The 20,826-nt window shown below is 39.9% G+C and overlaps 1 protein-coding gene across 2 annotated transcripts in view; it reads left to right on the forward strand.

Annotated features, from left to right (window-relative positions):
- dgat1b (diacylglycerol O-acyltransferase 1b) overlaps positions 1-20,826 on the forward strand; it is a 64,136-nt gene that overhangs the window by 22,118 nt on the left and 21,192 nt on the right. The window contains exons 5-6 of one of the 2 annotated variants that reach the window (XM_052514122.1): positions 17,783-17,835; positions 18,086-18,191. The exons of the other annotated variant lie outside the window; for it this stretch is intronic. Of the exons in view, the coding sequence (XP_052370082.1) occupies positions 17,783-17,835; positions 18,086-18,191 (159 nt within the window). The remainder of the gene's footprint in view (positions 1-17,782; positions 17,836-18,085; positions 18,192-20,826) is intronic. 2 annotated transcript variants of the gene reach the window in all.

Here is a 20,826-nt window from a genome sequence, read left to right on the forward strand (position 1 = left end):
CCACAGAAGTTGCCAAGGTGTTAGAGACAGACACCTACTGTATTTTATTCTCTGTTTTATTGAAGGTTGGTTTCCACAGAAGTTGCCAAGGTGTTAGAGACAGACACCTACTGTATTTTATTCTGTTTTATTGAAGGTTGGTTTCCACAGAAGTTGCCAAGGTGTTAGAGACAGACACCTACTGTATTTTATTCTGTTTTATTGAAGGTTGGTTTCCACAGAAGTTGCCAAGGCGTTAGAGACAGACACCTACTGTATTTTATTCTGTTTTATTGAAGGTTGGTTTCCACAGAGGTTGCCAAGGTGTTAGAGACAGACACCTACTGTATTTTATTCTGTTTTATTGAAGGTTGGTTTCCACAGAAGTTGCCAAGGTGTTAGAGACAGACACCTACTGTATTTTATTCTGTTTTATTGAAGGTTGGTTTCCACAGAAGTTGCCAAGGTGTTAGAGACAGACACCTACTGTATTTTATTCTGTTTTATTGAAGGTTGGTTTCCACAGAAGTTGCCAAGGTGTTAGAGACAGAAGACTATTGTATTTTATTCTGTTTTATTGAAGGTTGGTTTCCACAGAAGTTGCCAAGGTGTTAGAGACAGACACCTACTGTATTTTATTCTGTTTTATTGAAGGTTGGTTTCCACAGAAGTTGCCAGGGTGTTAGAAACAGACACCTACTGTATTTTATTCTGTTTTATTGAAGGTTGGTTTCCACAGAAGTTGCCAAGGTGTTAGAGACAGACACCTACTGTATTTTATTCTGTTTTATTGAAGGTTGGTTTCCACAGAAGTTGCCAAGGTGTTAGAGACAGACACCTACTGTATTTTATTCTGTTTTATTGAAGGTTGGTTTCCACAGAAATTGCCAAGGTGTTAGAGACAGAAGACTATTGTATTTTATTCTGTTTTATTGAAGGTTGGTTTCCACAGAAGTTGCCAAGGTGTTAGAGACAGACACCTACTGTATTTTATTCTGTTTTATTGAAGGTTGGTTTCCACAGAAGTTGCCAAGGTGTTAGAGACAGACACCTACTGTATTTTATTCTGTTTTATTGAAGGTTGGTTTCCACAGAAGTTGCCAAGGCGTTAGAGACAGACACCTACTGTATTTTATTCTGTTTTATTGAAGGTTGGTTTCCACAGAAGTTGCCAAGGTGTTAGAGACAGACACCTACTGTATTTTATTCTGTTTTATTGAAGGTTGGTTTCCACAGAAGTTGCCAGGGTGTTAGAGACAGACACCTACTGTATTTTATTCTGTTTTATTGAAGGTTGGTTTCCACAGAAGTTGCCAAGGTGTTAGAGACAGACACCTACTGTATTTTATTCTGTTTTATTGAAGGTTGGTTTCCACAGAAGTTGCCAGGGTGTTAGAGACAGACACCTACTGTATTTTATTCTGTTTTATTGAAGGTTGGTTTCCACAGAAGTTGCCAGGGTGTTAGAGACAGACACCTACTGTATTTTATTCTGTTTTATTGAAGGTTGGTTTCCACAGAAGTTGCCAAGGTGTTAGAGACAGACACCTACTGTATTTTATTCTGTTTTATTGAAGGTTGGTTTCCACAGAAGTTGCCAAGGCGTTAGAGACAGACACCTACTGTATTTTATTCTGTTTTATTGAAGGTTGGTTTCCACAGAAGTTGCCAAGGTGTTAGAGACAGACACCTACTGTATTTTATTCTGTTTTATTGAAGGTTGGTTTCACAGAAGTTGCCAAGGCGTTAGAGACAGAAGACTATTGTATTTTATTCTGTTTTATTGAAGGTTGGTTTCCACAGAAGTTGCCAAGGCGTTAGAGACAGAAGACTATTGTATTTTATTCTGTTTTATTGAAGGTTGGTTTCCACAGAAGTTGCCAAGGTGTTAGAGACAGACACCTACTGTATTTTATTCTGTTTTATTGAAGGTTGGTTTCCACAGAAGTTGCCAGGGTGTTAGAGACAGACACCTACTGTATTTTATTCTGTTTTATTGAAGGTTGGTTTCCACAGAAGTTGCCAGGGTGTTAGAGACAGACACCTACTGTATTTTATTCTGTTTTATTGAAGGTTGGTTTCCACAGAAGTTGCCAAGGTGTTAGAGACAGACACCTACTGTATTTTATTCTGTTTTATTGAAGGTTGGTTTCCACAGAAGTTGCCAAGGTGTTAGAGACAGACACCTACTGTATTTTATTCTGTTTTATTGAAGGTTGGTTTCCACAGAAGTTGCCAAGGTGTTAGAGACAGACACCTACTGTATTTTATTCTGTTTTATTGAAGGTTGGTTTCCACAGAAGTTGCCAAGGTGTTAGAGACAGACACCTACTGTATTTTATTCTGTTTTATTGAAGGTTGGTTTCCACAGAAGTTGCCAAGGCGTTAGAGACAGACACCTACTGTATTTTATTCTGTTTTATTGAAGGTTGGTTTCCACAGAGGTTGCCAAGGTGTTAGAGACAGACACCTACTGTATTTTATTCTGTTTTATTGAAGGTTGGTTTCCACAGAAGTTGCCAAGGTGTTAGAGACAGACACCTACTGTATTTTATTCTGTTTTATTGAAGGTTGGTTTCCACAGAAGTTGCCAAGGTGTTAGAGACAGAAGACTATTGTATTTTATTCTGTTTTATTGAAGGTTGGTTTCCACAGAAGTTGCCAAGGTGTTAGAGACAGAAGACTATTGTATTTTATTCTGTTTTATTGAAGGTTGGTTTCCACAGAAGTTGCCAAGGTGTTAGAGACAGACACCTACTGTATTTTATTCTGTTTTATTGAAGGTTGGTTTCCACAGAAGTTGCCAGGGTGTTAGAAACAGACACCTACTGTATTTTATTCTGTTTTATTGAAGGTTGGTTTCCACAGAAGTTGCCAAGGTGTTAGAGACAGACACCTACTGTATTTTATTCTGTTTTATTGAAGGTTGGTTTCCACAGAAGTTGCCAAGGTGTTAGAGACAGACACCTACTGTATTTTATTCTGTTTTATTGAAGGTTGGTTTCCACAGAAATTGCCAAGGTGTTAGAGACAGAAGACTATTGTATTTTATTCTGTTTTATTGAAGGTTGGTTTCCACAGAAGTTGCCAAGGTGTTAGAGACAGACACCTACTGTATTTTATTCTGTTTTATTGAAGGTTGGTTTCCACAGAAGTTGCCAAGGTGTTAGAGACAGACACCTACTGTATTTTATTCTGTTTTATTGAAGGTTGGTTTCCACAGAAGTTGCCAAGGCGTTAGAGACAGACACCTACTGTATTTTATTCTGTTTTATTGAAGGTTGGTTTCCACAGAAGTTGCCAAGGTGTTAGAGACAGACACCTACTGTATTTTATTCTGTTTTATTGAAGGTTGGTTTCCACAGAAGTTGCCAGGGTGTTAGAGACAGACACCTACTGTATTTTATTCTGTTTTATTGAAGGTTGGTTTCCACAGAAGTTGCCAAGGTGTTAGAGACAGACACCTACTGTATTTTATTCTGTTTTATTGAAGGTTGGTTTCCACAGAAGTTGCCAGGGTGTTAGAGACAGACACCTACTGTATTTTATTCTGTTTTATTGAAGGTTGGTTTCCACAGAAGTTGCCAGGGTGTTAGAGACAGACACCTACTGTATTTTATTCTGTTTTATTGAAGGTTGGTTTCCACAGAAGTTGCCAAGGTGTTAGAGACAGACACCTACTGTATTTTATTCTGTTTTATTGAAGGTTGGTTTCCACAGAAGTTGCCAAGGCGTTAGAGACAGACACCTACTGTATTTTATTCTGTTTTATTGAAGGTTGGTTTCCACAGAAGTTGCCAAGGTGTTAGAGACAGACACCTACTGTATTTTATTCTGTTTTATTGAAGGTTGGTTTCCACAGAAGTTGCCAAGGCGTTAGAGACAGAAGACTATTGTATTTTATTCTGTTTTATTGAAGGTTGGTTTCCACAGAAGTTGCCAAGGCGTTAGAGACAGAAGACTATTGTATTTTATTCTGTTTTATTGAAGGTTGGTTTCCACAGAAGTTGCCAGGGTGTTAGAGACAGACACCTACTGTATTTTATTCTGTTTTATTGAAGGTTGGTTTCCACAGAAGTTGCCAGGGTGTTAGAGACAGACACCTACTGTATTTTATTCTGTTTTATTGAAGGTTGGTTTCCACAGAAGTTGCCAGGGTGTTAGAGACAGACACCTACTGTATTTTATTCTGTTTTATTGAAGGTTGGTTTCCACAGAAGTTGCCAAGGTGTTAGAGACAGACACCTACTGTATTTTATTCTGTTTTATTGAAGGTTGGTTTCCACAGAAGTTGCCAAGGTGTTAGAGACAGACACCTACTGTATTTTATTCTGTTTTATTGAAGGTTGGTTTCCACAGAAGTTGCCAAGGTGTTAGAGACAGACACCTACTGTATTTTATTCTGTTTTATTGAAGGTTGGTTTCCACAGAAGTTGCCAAGGCGTTAGAGACAGAAGACTATTGTATTTTATTCTGTTTTATTGAAGGTTGGTTTCCACAGAAGTTGCCAAGGCGTTAGAGACAGAAGACTATTGTATTTTATTCTGTTTTATTGAAGGTTGGTTTCCACAGAAGTTGCCAAGGTGTTAGAGACAGACACCTACTGTATTTTATTCTGTTTTATTGAAGGTTGGTTTCCACAGAAGTTGCCAGGGTGTTAGAGACAGACACCTACTGTATTTTATTCTGTTTTATTGAAGGTTGGTTTCCACAGAAGTTGCCAGGGTGTTAGAGACAGACACCTACTGTATTTTATTCTGTTTTATTGAAGGTTGGTTTCCACAGAAGTTGCCAAGGTGTTAGAGACAGACACCTACTGTATTTTATTCTGTTTTATTGAAGGTTGGTTTCCACAGAAGTTGCCAAGGTGTTAGAGACAGACACCTACTGTATTTTATTCTGTTTTATTGAAGGTTGGTTTCCACAGAAGTTGCCAAGGTGTTAGAGACAGACACCTACTGTATTTTATTCTGTTTTATTGAAGGTTGGTTTCCACAGAAGTTGCCAAGGTGTTAGAGACAGACACCTACTGTATTTTATTCTGTTTTATTGAAGGTTGGTTTCACAGAAGTTGCCAAGGTGTTAGAGACAGACACCTACTGTATTTTATTCTGTTTTATTGAAGGTTGGTTTCCACAGAGGTTGCCAAGGTGTTAGAGACAGACACCTACTGTATTTTATTCTGTTTTATTGAAGGTTGGTTTCCACAGAAGTTGCCAAGGTGTTAGAGACAGACACCTACTGTATTTTATTCTGTTTTATTGAAGGTTGGTTTCCACAGAAGTTGCCAAGGTGTTAGAGACAGAAGACTATTGTATTTTATTCTGTTTTATTGAAGGTTGGTTTCCACAGAAGTTGCCAAGGTGTTAGAGACAGAAGACTATTGTATTTTATTCTGTTTTATTGAAGGTTGGTTTCCACAGAAGTTGCCAAGGTGTTAGAGACAGACACCTACTGTATTTTATTCTGTTTTATTGAAGGTTGGTTTCCACAGAAGTTGCCAGGGTGTTAGAAACAGACACCTACTGTATTTTATTCTGTTTTATTGAAGGTTGGTTTCCACAAAAGTTGCCAAGGTGTTAGAGACAGACACCTACTGTATTTTATTCTGTTTTATTGAAGGTTGGTTTCCACAGAAGTTGCCAAGGTGTTAGAGACAGACACCTACTGTATTTTATTCTGTTTTATTGAAGGTTGGTTTCCACAGAAATTGCCAAGGTGTTAGAGACAGAAGACTATTGTATTTTATTCTGTTTTATTGAAGGTTGGTTTCCACAGAAGTTGCCAAGGTGTTAGAGACAGACACCTACTGTATTTTATTCTGTTTTATTGAAGGTTGGTTTCCACAGAAGTTGCCAAGGTGTTAGAGACAGACACCTACTGTATTTTATTCTGTTTTATTGAAGGTTGGTTTCCACAGAAGTTGCCAAGGTGTTAGAGACAGACACCTACTGTATTTTATTCTGTTTTATTGAAGGTTGGTTTCCACAGAAGTTGCCAAGGTGTTAGAGACAGACACCTACTGTATTTTATTCTGTTTTATTGAAGGTTGGTTTCCACAGAAGTTGCCAGGGTGTTAGAGACAGACACCTACTGTATTTTATTCTGTTTTATTGAAGGTTGGTTTCCACAGAAGTTGCCAAGGTGTTAGAGACAGACACCTACTGTATTTTATTCTGTTTTATTGAAGGTTGGTTTCCACAGAAGTTGCCAGGGTGTTAGAGACAGACACCTACTGTATTTTATTCTGTTTTATTGAAGGTTGGTTTCCACAGAAGTTGCCAGGGTGTTAGAGACAGACACCTACTGTATTTTATTCTGTTTTATTGAAGGTTGGTTTCCACAGAAGTTGCCAAGGTGTTAGAGACAGACACCTACTGTATTTTATTCTGTTTTATTGAAGGTTGGTTTCCACAGAAGTTGCCAAGGCGTTAGAGACAGACACCTACTGTATTTTATTCTGTTTTATTGAAGGTTGGTTTCCACAGAAGTTGCCAAGGTGTTAGAGACAGACACCTACTGTATTTTATTCTGTTTTATTGAAGGTTGGTTTCCACAGAAGTTGCCAAGGTGTTAGAGACAGACACCTACTGTATTTTATTCTGTTTTATTGAAGGTTGGTTTCCACAGAAGTTGCCAAGGCGTTAGAGACAGACACCTACTGTATTTTATTCTGTTTTATTGAAGGTTGGTTTCCACAGAGGTTGCCAAGGTGTTAGAGACAGACACCTACTGTATTTTATTCTGTTTTGTTGAAGGTTGGTTTCCACAGAAGTTGCCAAGGTGTTAGAGACAGACACCTACTGTATTTTATTCTGTTTTATTGAAGGTTGGTTTCCACAGAAGTTGCCAAGGTGTTAGAGACAGAAGACTATTGTATTTTATTCTGTTTTATTGAAGGTTGGTTTCCACAGAAGTTACCAAGGTGTTAGAGACAGAAGACTATTGTATTTTATTCTGTTTTATTGAAGGTTGGTTTCCACAGAAGTTGCCAAGGTGTTAGAGACAGACACCTACTGTATTTTATTCTGTTTTATTGAAGGTTGGTTTCCATAGAAGTTGCCAGGGTGTTAGAAACAGACACCTACTGTATTTTATTCTGTTTTATTGAAGGTTGGTTTCCACAGAAGTTGCCAAGGTGTTAGAGACAGACACCTACTGTATTTTATTCTGTTTTATTGAAGGTTGGTTTCCACAGAAGTTGCCAAGGTGTTAGAGACAGACACCTACTGTATTTTATTCTGTTTTATTGAAGGTTGGTTTCCACAGAAATTGCCAAGGTGTTAGAGACAGAAGACTATTGTATTTTATTCTGTTTTATTGAAGGTTGGTTTCCACAGAAGTTGCCAAGGTGTTAGAGACAGACACCTACTGTATTTTATTCTGTTTTATTGAAGGTTGGTTTCCACAGAAGTTGCCAAGGTGTTAGAGACAGACACCTACTGTATTTTATTCTGTTTTATTGAAGGTTGGTTTCCACAGAAGTTGCCAAGGCGTTAGAGACAGACACCTACTGTATTTTATTCTGTTTTATTGAAGGTTGGTTTCCACAGAAGTTGCCAAGGTGTTAGAGACAGACACCTACTGTATTTTATTCTGTTTTATTGAAGGTTGGTTTCCACAGAAGTTGCCAGGGTGTTAGAGACAGACACCTACTGTATTTTATTCTGTTTTATTGAAGGTTGGTTTCCACAGAAGTTGCCAAGGTGTTAGAGACAGACACCTACTGTATTTTATTCTGTTTTATTGAAGGTTGGTTTCCACAGAAGTTGCCAGGGTGTTAGAGACAGACACCTACTGTATTTTATTCTGTTTTATTGAAGGTTGGTTTCCACAGAAGTTGCCAGGGTGTTAGAGACAGACACCTACTGTATTTTATTCTGTTTTATTGAAGGTTGGTTTCCACAGAAGTTGCCAAGGTGTTAGAGACAGACACCTACTGTATTTTATTCTGTTTTATTGAAGGTTGGTTTCCACAGAAGTTGCCAAGGCGTTAGAGACAGACACCTACTGTATTTTATTCTGTTTTATTGAAGGTTGGTTTCCACAGAAGTTGCCAAGGTGTTAGAGACAGACACCTACTGTATTTTATTCTGTTTTATTGAAGGTTGGTTTCCACAGAAGTTGCCAAGGCGTTAGAGACAGAAGACTATTGTATTTTATTCTGTTTTATTGAAGGTTGGTTTCCACAGAAGTTGCCAAGGCGTTAGAGACAGAAGACTATTGCATTTTATTCTGTTTTATTGAAGGTTGGTTTCCACAGAAGTTGCCAAGGTGTTAGAGACAGACACCTACTGTATTTTATTCTGTTTTATTGAAGGTTGGTTTCCACAGAAGTTGCCAGGGTGTTAGAGACAGACACCTACTGTATTTTATTCTGTTTTATTGAAGGTTGGTTTCCACAGAAGTTGCCAGGGTGTTAGAGACAGACACCTACTGTATTTTATTCTGTTTTATTGAAGGTTGGTTTCCACAGAAGTTGCCAAGGTGTTAGAGACAGACACCTACTGTATTTTATTCTGTTTTATTGAAGGTTGGTTTCCACAGAAGTTGCCAAGGTGTTAGAGACAGACACCTATTGTATTTTATTCTGTTTTATTGAAGGTTGGTTTCCACAGAAGTTACCAAGGCGTTAGAGACAGACACCTACTGTATTTTATTCTGTTTTATTGAAGGTTGGTTTCCACAGAGGTTGCCAAGGTGTTAGAGACAGACACCTACTGTATTTTATTCTGTTTTATTGAAGGTTGGTTTCCACAGAAGTTGCCAAGGTGTTAGAGACAGACACCTACTGTATTTTATTCTGTTTTATTGAAGGTTGGTTTCCACAGAAGTTGCCAAGGTGTTAGAGACAGAAGACTATTGTATTTTATTCTGTTTTATTGAAGGTTGGTTTCCACAGAAGTTACCAAGGTGTTAGAGACAGAAGACTATTGTATTTTATTCTGTTTTATTGAAGGTTGGTTTCCACAGAAGTTGCCAAGGTGTTAGAGACAGACACCTACTGTATTTTATTCTGTTTTATTGAAGGTTGGTTTCCACAGAAGTTGCCAGGGTGTTAGAAACAGACACCTACTGTATTTTATTCTGTTTTATTGAAGGTTGGTTTCCACAGAAGTTGCCAAGGTGTTAGAGACAGACACCTACTGTATTTTATTCTGTTTTATTGAAGGTTGGTTTCCACAGAAGTTGCCAAGGTGTTAGAGACAGACACCTACTGTATTTTATTCTGTTTTATTGAAGGTTGGTTTCCACAGAAATTGCCAAGGTGTTAGAGACAGAAGACTATTGTATTTTATTCTGTTTTATTGAAGGTTGGTTTCCACAGAAGTTGCCAAGGTGTTAGAGACAGACACCTACTGTATTTTATTCTGTTTTATTGAAGGTTGGTTTCCACAGAAGTTGCCAAGGTGTTAGAGACAGACACCTACTGTATTTTATTCTGTTTTATTGAAGGTTGGTTTCCACAGAAGTTGCCAAGGCGTTAGAGACAGACACCTACTGTATTTTATTCTGTTTTATTGAAGGTTGGTTTCCACAGAAGTTGCCAAGGTGTTAGAGACAGACACCTACTGTATTTTATTCTGTTTTATTGAAGGTTGGTTTCCACAGAAGTTGCCAGGGTGTTAGAGACAGACACCTACTGTATTTTATTCTGTTTTATTGAAGGTTGGTTTCCACAGAAGTTGCCAAGGTGTTAGAGACAGACACCTACTGTATTTTATTCTGTTTTATTGAAGGTTGGTTTCCACAGAAGTTGCCAGGGTGTTAGAGACAGACACCTACTGTATTTTATTCTGTTTTATTGAAGGTTGGTTTCCACAGAAGTTGCCAGGGTGTTAGAGACAGACACCTACTGTATTTTATTCTGTTTTATTGAAGGTTGGTTTCCACAGAAGTTGCCAAGGTGTTAGAGACAGACACCTACTGTATTTTATTCTGTTTTATTGAAGGTTGGTTTCCACAGAAGTTGCCAAGGCGTTAGAGACAGACACCTACTGTATTTTATTCTGTTTTATTGAAGGTTGGTTTCCACAGAAGTTGCCAAGGTGTTAGAGACAGACACCTACTGTATTTTATTCTGTTTTATTGAAGGTTGGTTTCCACAGAAGTTGCCAAGGCGTTAGAGACAGAAGACTATTGTATTTTATTCTGTTTTATTGAAGGTTGGTTTCCACAGAAGTTGCCAAGGCGTTAGAGACAGAAGACTATTGTATTTTATTCTGTTTTATTGAAGGTTGGTTTCCACAGAAGTTGCCAAGGTGTTAGAGACAGACACCTACTGTATTTTATTCTGTTTTATTGAAGGTTGGTTTCCACAGAAGTTGCCAGGGTGTTAGAGACAGACACCTACTGTATTTTATTCTGTTTTATTGAAGGTTGGTTTCCACAGAAGTTGCCAGGGTGTTAGAGACAGACACCTACTGTATTTTATTCTGTTTTATTGAAGGTTGGTTTCCACAGAAGTTGCCAAGGTGTTAGAGACAGACACCTACTGTATTTTATTCTGTTTTATTGAAGGTTGGTTTCCACAGAAGTTGCCAAGGTGTTAGAGACAGACACCTATTGTATTTTATTCTGTTTTATTGAAGGTTGGTTTCCACAGAAGTTGCCAAGGTGTTAGAGACAGACACCTACTGTATTTTATTCTGTTTTATTGAAGGTTGGTTTCCACAGAAGTTGCCAAGGTGTTAGAGACAGACACCTACTGTATTTTATTCTGTTTTATTGAAGGTTGGTTTCCACAGAAGTTGCCAAGGCGTTAGAGACAGAAGACTATTGTATTTTATTCTGTTTTATTGAAGGTTGGTTTCCACAGAAGTTGCCAAGGCGTTAGAGACAGAAGACTATTGTATTTTATTCTGTTTTATTGAAGGTTGGTTTCCACAGAAGTTGCCAAGGTGTTAGAGACAGAAGACTATTGTATTTTATTCTGTTTTATTGAAGGTTGGTTTCCACAGAAGTTGCCAGGGTGTTAGAGACAGACACCTACTGTATTTTATTCTGTTTTATTGAAGGTTGGTTTCCACAGAAGTTGCCAGGGTGTTAGAGACAGACACCTACTGTATTTTATTCTGTTTTATTGAAGGTTGGTTTCCACAGAAGTTGCCAAGGTGTTAGAGACAGACACCTACTGTATTTTATTCTGTTTTATTGAAGGTTGGTTTCCACAGAAGTTGCCAAGGCGTTAGAGACAGACACCTACTGTATTTTATTCTGTTTTATTGAAGGTTGGTTTCCACAGAAGTTGCCAAGGTGTTAGAGACAGACACCTACTGTATTTTATTCTGTTTTATTGAAGGTTGGTTTCCACAGAAGTTGCCAAGGCGTTAGAGACAGAAGACTATTGTATTTTATTCTGTTTTATTGAAGGTTGGTTTCCACAGAAGTTGCCAAGGCGTTAGAGACAGAAGACTATTGTATTTTATTCTGTTTTATTGAAGGTTGGTTTCCACAGAAGTTGCCAAGGTGTTAGAGACAGACACCTACTGTATTTTATTCTGTTTTATTGAAGGTTGGTTTCCACAGAAGTTGCCAGGGTGTTAGAGACAGACACCTACTGTATTTTATTCTGTTTTATTGAAGGTTGGTTTCCACAGAAGTTGCCAGGGTGTTAGAGACAGACACCTACTGTATTTTATTCTGTTTTATTGAAGGTTGGTTTCCACAGAAGTTGCCAAGGTGTTAGAGACAGACACCTACTGTATTTTATTCTGTTTTATTGAAGGTTGGTTTCCACAGAAGTTGCCAAGGTGTTAGAGACAGACACCTATTGTATTTTATTCTGATTTATTGAAGGTTGGTTTCCACAGAAGTTGCCAAGGTGTTAGAGACAGACACCTACTGTATTTTATTCTGTTTTATTGAAGGTTGGTTTCCACAGAAGTTGCCAAGGTGTTAGAGACAGACACCTACTGTATTTTATTCTGTTTTATTGAAGGTTGGTTTCCACAGAAGTTGCCAAGGCGTTAGAGACAGAAGACTATTGTATTTTATTCTGTTTTATTGAAGGTTGGTTTCCACAGAAGTTCCCAAGGCGTTAGAGACAGAAGACTATTGTATTTTATTCTGTTTTATTGAAGGTTGGTTTCCACAGAAGTTGCCAAGGTGTTAGAGACAGACACCTACTGTATTTTATTCTGTTTTATTGAAGGTTGGTTTCCACAGAAGTTGCCAAGGTGTTAGAGACAGAAGACTATTGTATTTTATTCTGTTTTATTGAAGGTTGGTTTCCACAGAAGTTGCCAAGGTGTTAGAGACAGACACCTACTGTATTTTATTCTGTTTTATTGAAGGTTGGTTTCCACAGAAGTTGCCAGGGTGTTAGAGACAGACACCTACTGTATTTTATTCTGTTTTATTGAAGGTTGGTTTCCACAGAAGTTGCCAGGGTGTTAGAGACAGACACCTACTGTATTTTATTCTGTTTTATTGAAGGTTGGTTTCCACAGAAGTTGCCAGGGTGTTAGAGACAGACACCTACTGTATTTTATTCTGTTTTATTGAAGGTTGGTTTCCACAGAAGTTGCCAAGGTGTTAGAGACAGACACCTACTGTATTTTATTCTGTTTTATTGAAGGTTGGTTTCCACAGAAGTTGCCAAGGCGTTAGAGACAGACACCTACTGTATTTTATTCTGTTTTATTGAAGGTTGGTTTCCACAGAAGTTGCCAAGGTGTTAGAGACAGACACCTATTGTATTTTATTCTGTTTTATTGAAGGTTGGTTTCCATAAAAGTCCACCTCAACCTATTCCATCAGGCCTTTGACATTGTGAATACTGTAGGCCTTTAGAATTGGTTCTATGATGTCTCCTTCAAAACACAGCAGAAAAACATTATTCCAAAGACCAGGTCACATGATATGGTATGGAGCGAGAGGCAGCCCTGCAGCTAGTTAGATAATCCCACGATTCAAAATAGTTGAGCCTTTCATTTCTTTCTGTGTGTGCATACACGCATGTTCGTGTGTGCATGCTCATGTGTGTTTGTGTCCGTTCTCATGTCTGTGTTTGTGTCCGTTCTCATGTGTGTGTTTGTGTCCGTTCTCATGCGTGTGTTTGTGTCCGTTCTCATGCGTGTGTTTGTGTCCGTTCTCATGTGTGTGTTTGTGTCCGTTCTCATGCGTGTGTTTGTGTCCGTTCTCATGCGTGTGTTTGTGTCCGTTCTCATGCGTGTGTTTGTGTCCGTTCTCATGTGTGTCTTTGTGTCCGTTCTCATGTCTGTGTTTGTGTCCGTTCTCATGTCTGTGTTTGTGTCCGTTCTCATGTCTGTGTTTGTGTCCGTTCTCATGTGTGTGTTTGTGTCCGTTCTCATGCGTGTGTTTGTGTCCGTTCTCATGTCTGTGTTTGTGTCCATTCTCATGTCTGTGTTTGTGTCCGTTCTCATGTCTGTGTTTGTGTCCGTTCTCATGCGTGTGTTTGTGTCTGTTCTCATGCGTGTGTTTGTGTCCGTTCTCATGTGTGTGTTTGTGTCCGTTCTCATGCGTGTGTTTGTGTCCGTTCTCATGTCTGTGTTTGTGTCCGTTCTCATGTCTGTGTTTGTGTCCGTTCTCATGTCTGTGTTTGTGTCCGTTCTCATGTGTGTGTTTGTGTCCGTTCTCATGCGTGTGTTTGTGTCCGTTCTCATGTGTGTGTTTGTGTCCGTTCTCATGCGTGTCTTTGTGTCCGTTCTCATGCGTGTGTTTGTGTCCGTTCTCATGTCTGTGTTTGTGTCCGTTCTCATGCGTGTGTTTGTGTCTGTTCTCATGCGTGTCTTTGTGTCCGTTCTCATGCGTGTGTTTGTGTCCGTTCTCATGCGTGTGTTTGTGTCTGTTCTCATGCGTGTCTTTGTGTCCGTTCTCATGTGTGTGTTTGTGTCCGTTCTCATGCGTGTGTTTGTGTCCGTTCTCATGTGTCCGTTCTCATGTGTGTGTTTGTGTCCGTTCTCATGCGTGTGTTTGTGTCCGTTCTCATGTGTCCGTTCTCATGTGTGTGTTTGTGTCCGTTCTCATGCGTGTGTTTGTGTCCGTTCTCATGCGTGTGTTTGTGTCCGTTCTCATGCGTGTGTTTGTGTCCGTTCTCATGTGTCCGTTCTCATGTGTGTGTTTGTGTCCGTTCTCATGCGTGTGTTTGTGTCCGTTCTCATGCGTGTGTTTGTGTCCGTTCTCATGTCTGTGTTTGTGTCCGTTCTCATGTCTGTGTTTGTGTCCGTTCTCATGCGTGTCTTTGTGTCCGTTCTCATGTGTGTCTTTGTGTCCGTTCTCATGCGTGTGTTTGTGTCCGTTCTCATGTGTGTGTTTGTGTCCGTTCTCATGCGTGTGTTTGTGTCCGTTCTCATGCGTGTGTTTGTGTCCGTTCTCATGTCTGTGTTTGTGTCCGTTCTCATGTCTGTGTTTGTGTCCGTTCTCATGCGTGTCTTTGTGTCCGTTCTCATGTGTGTCTTTGTGTCCGTTCTCATGCGTGTGTTTGTGTCCGTTCTCATGTGTGTGTTTGTGTCCGTTCTCATGCGTGTGTTTGTGTCCGTTCTCATGCGTGTGTTTGTGTCCGTTCTCATGTCTGTGTTTGTGTCCGTTCTCATGTCTGTGTTTGTGTCCGTTCTCATGCGTGTCTTTGTGTCCGTTCTCATGTGTGTCTTTGTGTCCGTTCTCATGCGTGTGTTTGTGTCCGTTCTCATGTCTGTGTTTGTGTCCGTTCTCATGTGTGTGTTTGTGTCCGTTCTCATGTCTGTGTTTGTGTCCGTTCTCATGCGTGTGTTTGTGTCCGTTCTCATGTCTGTGTTTGTGTCCGTTCTCATGTGTGTGTTTGTGTCCGTTCTCATGCGTGTCTTTGTGTCCGTTCTCATGTCTGTGTTTGTGTCCGTTCTCATGTGTGTGTTTGTGTCCGTTCTCATGCGTGTGTTTGTGTCCGTTCTCATGTCTGTGTTTGTGTCCGTTCTCATGCGTGTGTTTGTGTCTGTTCTCATGCGTGTCTTTGTGTCCGTTCTCATGCGTGTGTTTGTGTCCGTTCTCATGCGTGTGTTTGTGTCTGTTCTCATGCGTGTCTTTGTGTCCGTTCTCATGCGTGTGTTTGTGTCCGTTCTCATGCGTGTGTTTGTGTCCGTTCTCATGCGTGTGTTTGTGTCTGTTCTCATGCGTGTCTTTGTGTCCGTTCTCATGCGTGTGTTTGTGTCCGTTCTCATGCGTGTGTTTGTGTCCGTTCTCATGTGTCCGTTCTCATGTGTGTGTTTGTGTCCGTTCTCATGCGTGTGTTTGTGTCCGTTCTCATGTGTCCGTTCTCATGTGTGTGTTTGTGTCCGTTCTCATGCGTGTGTTTGTGTCCGTTCTCATGTGTCCGTTCTCATGTGTGTGTTTGTGTCCGTTCTCATGCGTGTGTTTGTGTCCGTTCTCATGCGTGTGTTTGTGTCCGTTCTCATGTCTGTGTTTGTGTCCGTTCTCATGTCTGTGTTTGTGTCCGTTCTCATGTGTGTGTTTGTGTCCGTTCTCATGTCTGTGTTTGTGTCCGTTCTCATGTCTGTGTTTGTGTCCGTTCTCATGCGTGTGTTTGTGTCCGTTCTCATGCGTGTGTTTGTGTCCGTTCTCATGCGTGTGTTTGTGTCCGTTTTCATGTGTCCGTTCTCATGTCTGTGTTTGTGTCCGTTCTCATGCGTGTGTTTGTGTCCGTTCTCATGTCTGTGTTTGTGTCCGTTCTCATGTGTGTGTTTGTGTCCGTTCTCATGCGTGTGTTTGTGTCCGTTTTCATGTGTCCGTTCTCATGCGTGTGTTTGTGTCCGTTCTCATGTGTGTCTTTGTGTCCGTTTTCATGTGTCCGTTCTCATGCGTGTGTTTGTGTCCGTTCTCATGCGTGTGTTTGTGTCCGTTCTCATGTCTGTGTTTGTGTCCGTTCTCATGTGTGTGTTTGTGTCCGTTCTCATGCGTGTGTTTGTGTCCGTTCTCATGTCTGTGTTTGTGTCCGTTCTCATGTGTGTGTTTGTGTCCGTTCTCATGCGTGTCTTTGTGTCCGTTCTCATGTGTCCGTTCTCATGCGTGTGTTTGTGTCTGTTCTCATGTGTCCGTTCTCATGCGTGTGTTTGTGTCCGTTCTCATGTGTGTCTTTGTGTCCGTTCTCATGCGTGTCTCTGTGTCCGTTCTCATGCGTGTGTTTGTGTCCGTTCTCATGTGTGTCTTTGTGTCCGTTCTCATGCGTGTGTTTGTGTCCGTTCTCATGTGTGTGTTTGTGTCCGTTCTCATGCGTGTGTTTGTGTCCGTTCTCATGTGTGTCTTTGTGTCCGTTCTCATGCGTGTGTTTGTGTCCGTTCTCATGCGTGTGTTTGTGTCCGTTCTCATGTCTGTGTTTGTGTCCGTTCTCATGCGTGTGTTTGTGTCCGTTCTCATGCGTGTGTTTGTGTCCGTTCTCATGCGTGTGTTTGTGTCCGTTCTCATGTCTGTGTTTGTGTCCGTTCTCATGTCTGTGTTTGTGTCCGTTCTCATGCGTGTGTTTGTGTCCGTTCTCATGTCTGTGTTTGTGTCCGTTCTCATGTCTGTGTTTGTGTCCGTTCTCATGCGTGTGTTTGTGTCCGTTCTCATGCGTGTGTTTGTGTCCGTTCTCATGTCTGTGTTTGTGTCCGTTCTCATGCGTGTGTTTGTGTCCGTTCTCATGTCTGTGTTTGTGTCCGTTCTCATGTCTGTGTTTGTGTCCGTTCTCATGCGTGTGTTTGTGTCCGTTCTCATGCGTGTGTTTGTGTCCGTTTTCATGTGTCCGTTCTCATGCGTGTGTTTGTGTCCGTTCTCATGTCTGTGTTTGTGTCCGTTCTCATGTCTGTGTTTGTGTCCGTTCTCATGTCTGTGTTTGTGTCCGTTCTCATGTCTGTGTTTGTGTCCGTTCTCATGCGTGTGTTTGTGTCCGTTTTCATGTGTCCGTTCTCATGCGTGTGTTTGTGTCCGTTCTCATGTCTGTGTTTGTGTCCGTTCTCATGCGTGTGTTTGTGTCCGTTCTCATGCGTGTCTTTGTGTCCGTTCTCATGTGTGTGTTTGTGTCCGTTCTCATGCGTGTCTTTGTGTCCGTTCTCATGCGTGTGTTTGTGTCCGTTCTCATGCGTGTGTTTGTGTCTGTTCTCATGCGTGTCTTTGTGTCCGTTCTCATGCGTGTGTTTGTGTCCGTTCTCATGCGTGTGTTTGTGTCTGTTCTCATGCGTGTGTTTGTGTCCGTTCTCATGTGTGTGTTTGTGTCTGTTCTCATGCGTGTGTTTGTGTCCGTTCTCATGCGTGTGTTTGTGTCTGTTCTCATGTGTGTGTTTGTGTCTGTTCTCATGCGTGTGTTTGTGTCCGTTCTCATGCGTGTGTTTGTGTCCGTTCTCATGCGTGTGTTTGTGTCTGTTCTCATGCGTGTGTTTGTGTCCGTTCTCATGTGTGTGTTTGTGTCCGTTCTCATGCGTGTGTTTGTGTCTGTTCTCATGCGTGTCTTTGTGTCCGTTCTCATGCGTGTGTTTGTGTCCGTTCTCATGCGTGTGTTTGTGTTTGGTTTAAGTGTGTGTTTCCTCCCCACTGCAGAGCTCCCCTGCCAGTCCTGCAGTAGGACAGTAACAGTGCAGTAGTAGCAGGTGGTCTATGCAACACATATGCTGTGTTTGTGCTGCCTCATTTGTCCCAGAAGCTGATGCTGTGACAGCAGGTTTATCTTAACAGGGCAGTGGTGGACCCCCCCCACCCCAGTACTGTAGGGAGGAACAACATATATAACATTATTTTATCATCTCCCATGTATATGTTAACTCGCCATGCTTGTCGTGTGTTTGTTTGGTAACATTTCTTTGATAACCGACATCATTTGTCTCGTCTTTCCTTCCAGTGTCCAACGTGTTTATTGTGGCAGCTTTGTACACAGAGCGAAGGCTCTCAGTGGTGAGTTTCATTCTGATGTACTTACCAGTGTTGCTATTAGTGTTAGAAAAAAAGTTTTGCCTGCGCTGCTGTCGGCTATATCAGTCCACTGATACAGGACTATTAAAGGCCCAGTGCACTACTTTTGTGATTTTTATTTAATGATTTCAAATGTATAAATATATTGTGATTTGTCAGGGGGTGCTGCAGCCCCCTCACACCTCTGCTTCCCGTGGCTATGCCTTAACGTGCAGGTCTTCTGTCCCTCCAGGGCTGCTTCAGTGAACGTGTTGGGCTGCTGGTTCATTCCATTAATCTGTCAGTCACACTGTGCTTCCCGGTGACTATCGTACTAATGGTGAAGTCCATTACTCCAGGTACTGCTGTATGTGTTCTCGTCAGCCTACAGATGTAGGATCTTAATTTGATCGCCCTATTGCAGGAGAACTTTCCGTTTTGCATCACCATGATGATTTGGCCAGTGACACGTTGCTTCTTGAAAGTCCAATATCTTGAAAACTTGACTGATGACATGCAAAACATTTTGGGATTGTATCAACTGTGGATGAATGAAAAAAATAACAAAGGAGAGTTTCTGAGTGAAGTTTTTCTTGAATTATAATCCACATAATCATTTACATTTCCTGTTGCTGCAGTATGTTTTTCCCTGCAGTAGCAAACTGGCTCAAATTAAGATCCTACATCTGTATAGCAAATCCTGCTTTTCAGAAAAAAACAAAACTGTATCTGAATCTAGTGTGTCTCTGTGTGTTCACTATTAGTTTAGTTAGTGTGTCTCTGTGTGTCTTCACTATTAGTTTAGTTATTGTGTCTCTGTGTCTTCACTATTAGTTTAGTTAGTGTGTCTCTGTGTCTTCACTATTAGTTTAGTTATTGTGTCTCTGTGTGTTCACTATTAGTTTAGTTAGTGTGTCTCTGTGTGTCTTCACTATTAGTTTAGTTAGTGTGTCTCTGTGTCTTCACTATTAGTTTAGTTCGTGTGTCTCTGTGTGTCTTCACTATTAGTTTAGTTAGTGTGTCTCTCTGTCTTCACTATTAGTTTAGTTAGTGTGTCTCTGTGTGTCTTCACTATTAGTTTAGTTAGTGTGTCTCTGTGTGTCTTCACTATTAGTTTAGTTAGTGTGTCTCTGTGTGTCTTCACTATTAGTTTAGTTAATGTGTCTCTGTGTCTTCACTATTAGTTTAGTTAGTGTGTCTCTGTGTCTTCACTATTAGTTTAGTTATTGTGTCTCTGTGTGTCTTCACTATTAGTTTAGTTAGTGTGTCTCTGTGTCTTCACTATTAGTTTAGTTAGTGTGTCTCTGTGTGTCTTCACTATTAGTTTAGTTATTTTGTCTTTGTGTGTCTTCACTATTAGTTTAGTTCGTGTGTCTCTGTGTGTTCACTATTAGTTTAGTTAGTGTGTCTCTGTGTCTTCACTATTAGTTTAGTTAGTGTGTCTCTGTGTGTTCAATATTAGTTTAGTTAGTGTGTCTCTGTGTGTCTTCACTATTAGTTTAGTTAGTGTGTCTCTGTGTGTCTTCACTATTAGTTTAGTTAGTGTGTCTCTGTTTCTTCACAATTAGTTTAGTTAGTGTGTCTCTGTGTCTTCACTATTCGTTTAGTTATTGTGTCTCTGTGTGTCTTCACTATTAGTTTAGTTAGTGTGTCTCTGTGTGTTTTATCCAGTTGGTCATTAATGTGTAGTTAATGTAGTATTATATTATCCAGTCGGTCATTAATGTGTAGTTACTGTAGTATTATATTATCCAGTTGGTCATTAATGTGTAGTTCATGTAGTATTATATTATCCAGTTGGTCATTAATGTGTAGTTACTGTAGTATTATATTATCCAGTTGGTCATTAATGTGTAGTTCATGTAGTATTATATTATCCAGTTGGTCATTAATGTGTAGTTACTGTAGTATTATATTATCCAGTTGGTCATTAATGTGTAGTTAATGTAGTATTATATCATCTAGTTGGTCATTAATGTGTAGTTACTGTAGTATTATATTATCCAAGTATGTGATTTTATATTAATGGAATCAGTTGGTCATTAATGTGTTGTTAATGTAGTATTATATTATCCAGTTGGTCATTAATGTGTAGTTAATGTAGTATTATATTATCCAGTTGGTCATTAATGTGTTGTTAATGTAGTATTATATTATCCAGTTGGTCATTAATGTGTAGTTCATGTAGTATTATATTATCCAGTTGGTCATTAATGTGTTGTTAATGTAGTATTATATTATCCAGTTGGTCATTAATGTGTAGTTAATGTAGTATTATATTATCCAGTTGGTCATTAATGTGTAGTTCATGTAGTATTATATTATCCAGTTGGTCATTAATGTGTTGTTAATGTAGTATTATATTATCCAGTTGGTCATTAATGTGTAGTTCATGTAGTATTATATTATCCAGTTGGTCATTAATGTGTAGTTACTGTAGTATTATATTATCCAGTTGGTCATTAATGTGTAGTTAATGTAGTATTATATTATCTAGTTGGTCATTAATGTGTAGTTACTGTAGTATTATATTATCCAAGTATGTGATTTTATATTAATGGAATCAGTTGGTCATTAATGTGTTGTTAATGTAGCATTATATTATCCAAGTATGTGATTTTATCTGAATGGAATCAGTTGGGCAGTGTTTGATCAGTCCCAGTTGGCTCACAGGGAGAGGAAGTAAGGAGTGAGGTGGATATGAGGCCAAAAGAGGAGTGGCTGAGAGACAGGTCAATGTCAGGTCAGCTCTGCCTGTCTTCATCAAGCTGGTTGCTAGCCAGCATGGCATCTGGTGACATACAACAGCTAACTGAGCCTCTCATGGCTACACATGTCTCAGAACTTAGGAAACTGACCACAACCACAATATGATATTAACTGTCTGTTGTTCTATAGTTTCATATTTACAAATGTAGGATCTTAGTTTGTTCCCACTTTTGCTGGAGAATTTTCCTGCAATAAAGGAAATGTATAACTTGTGTATTTCTGAAG

Source organism: Oncorhynchus keta, unplaced genomic scaffold (genome assembly GCF_023373465.1).
Source record: "Oncorhynchus keta strain PuntledgeMale-10-30-2019 unplaced genomic scaffold, Oket_V2 Un_scaffold_1526_pilon_pilon, whole genome shotgun sequence".
Lineage (NCBI taxonomy): Eukaryota > Metazoa > Chordata > Actinopteri > Salmoniformes > Salmonidae > Oncorhynchus > Oncorhynchus keta.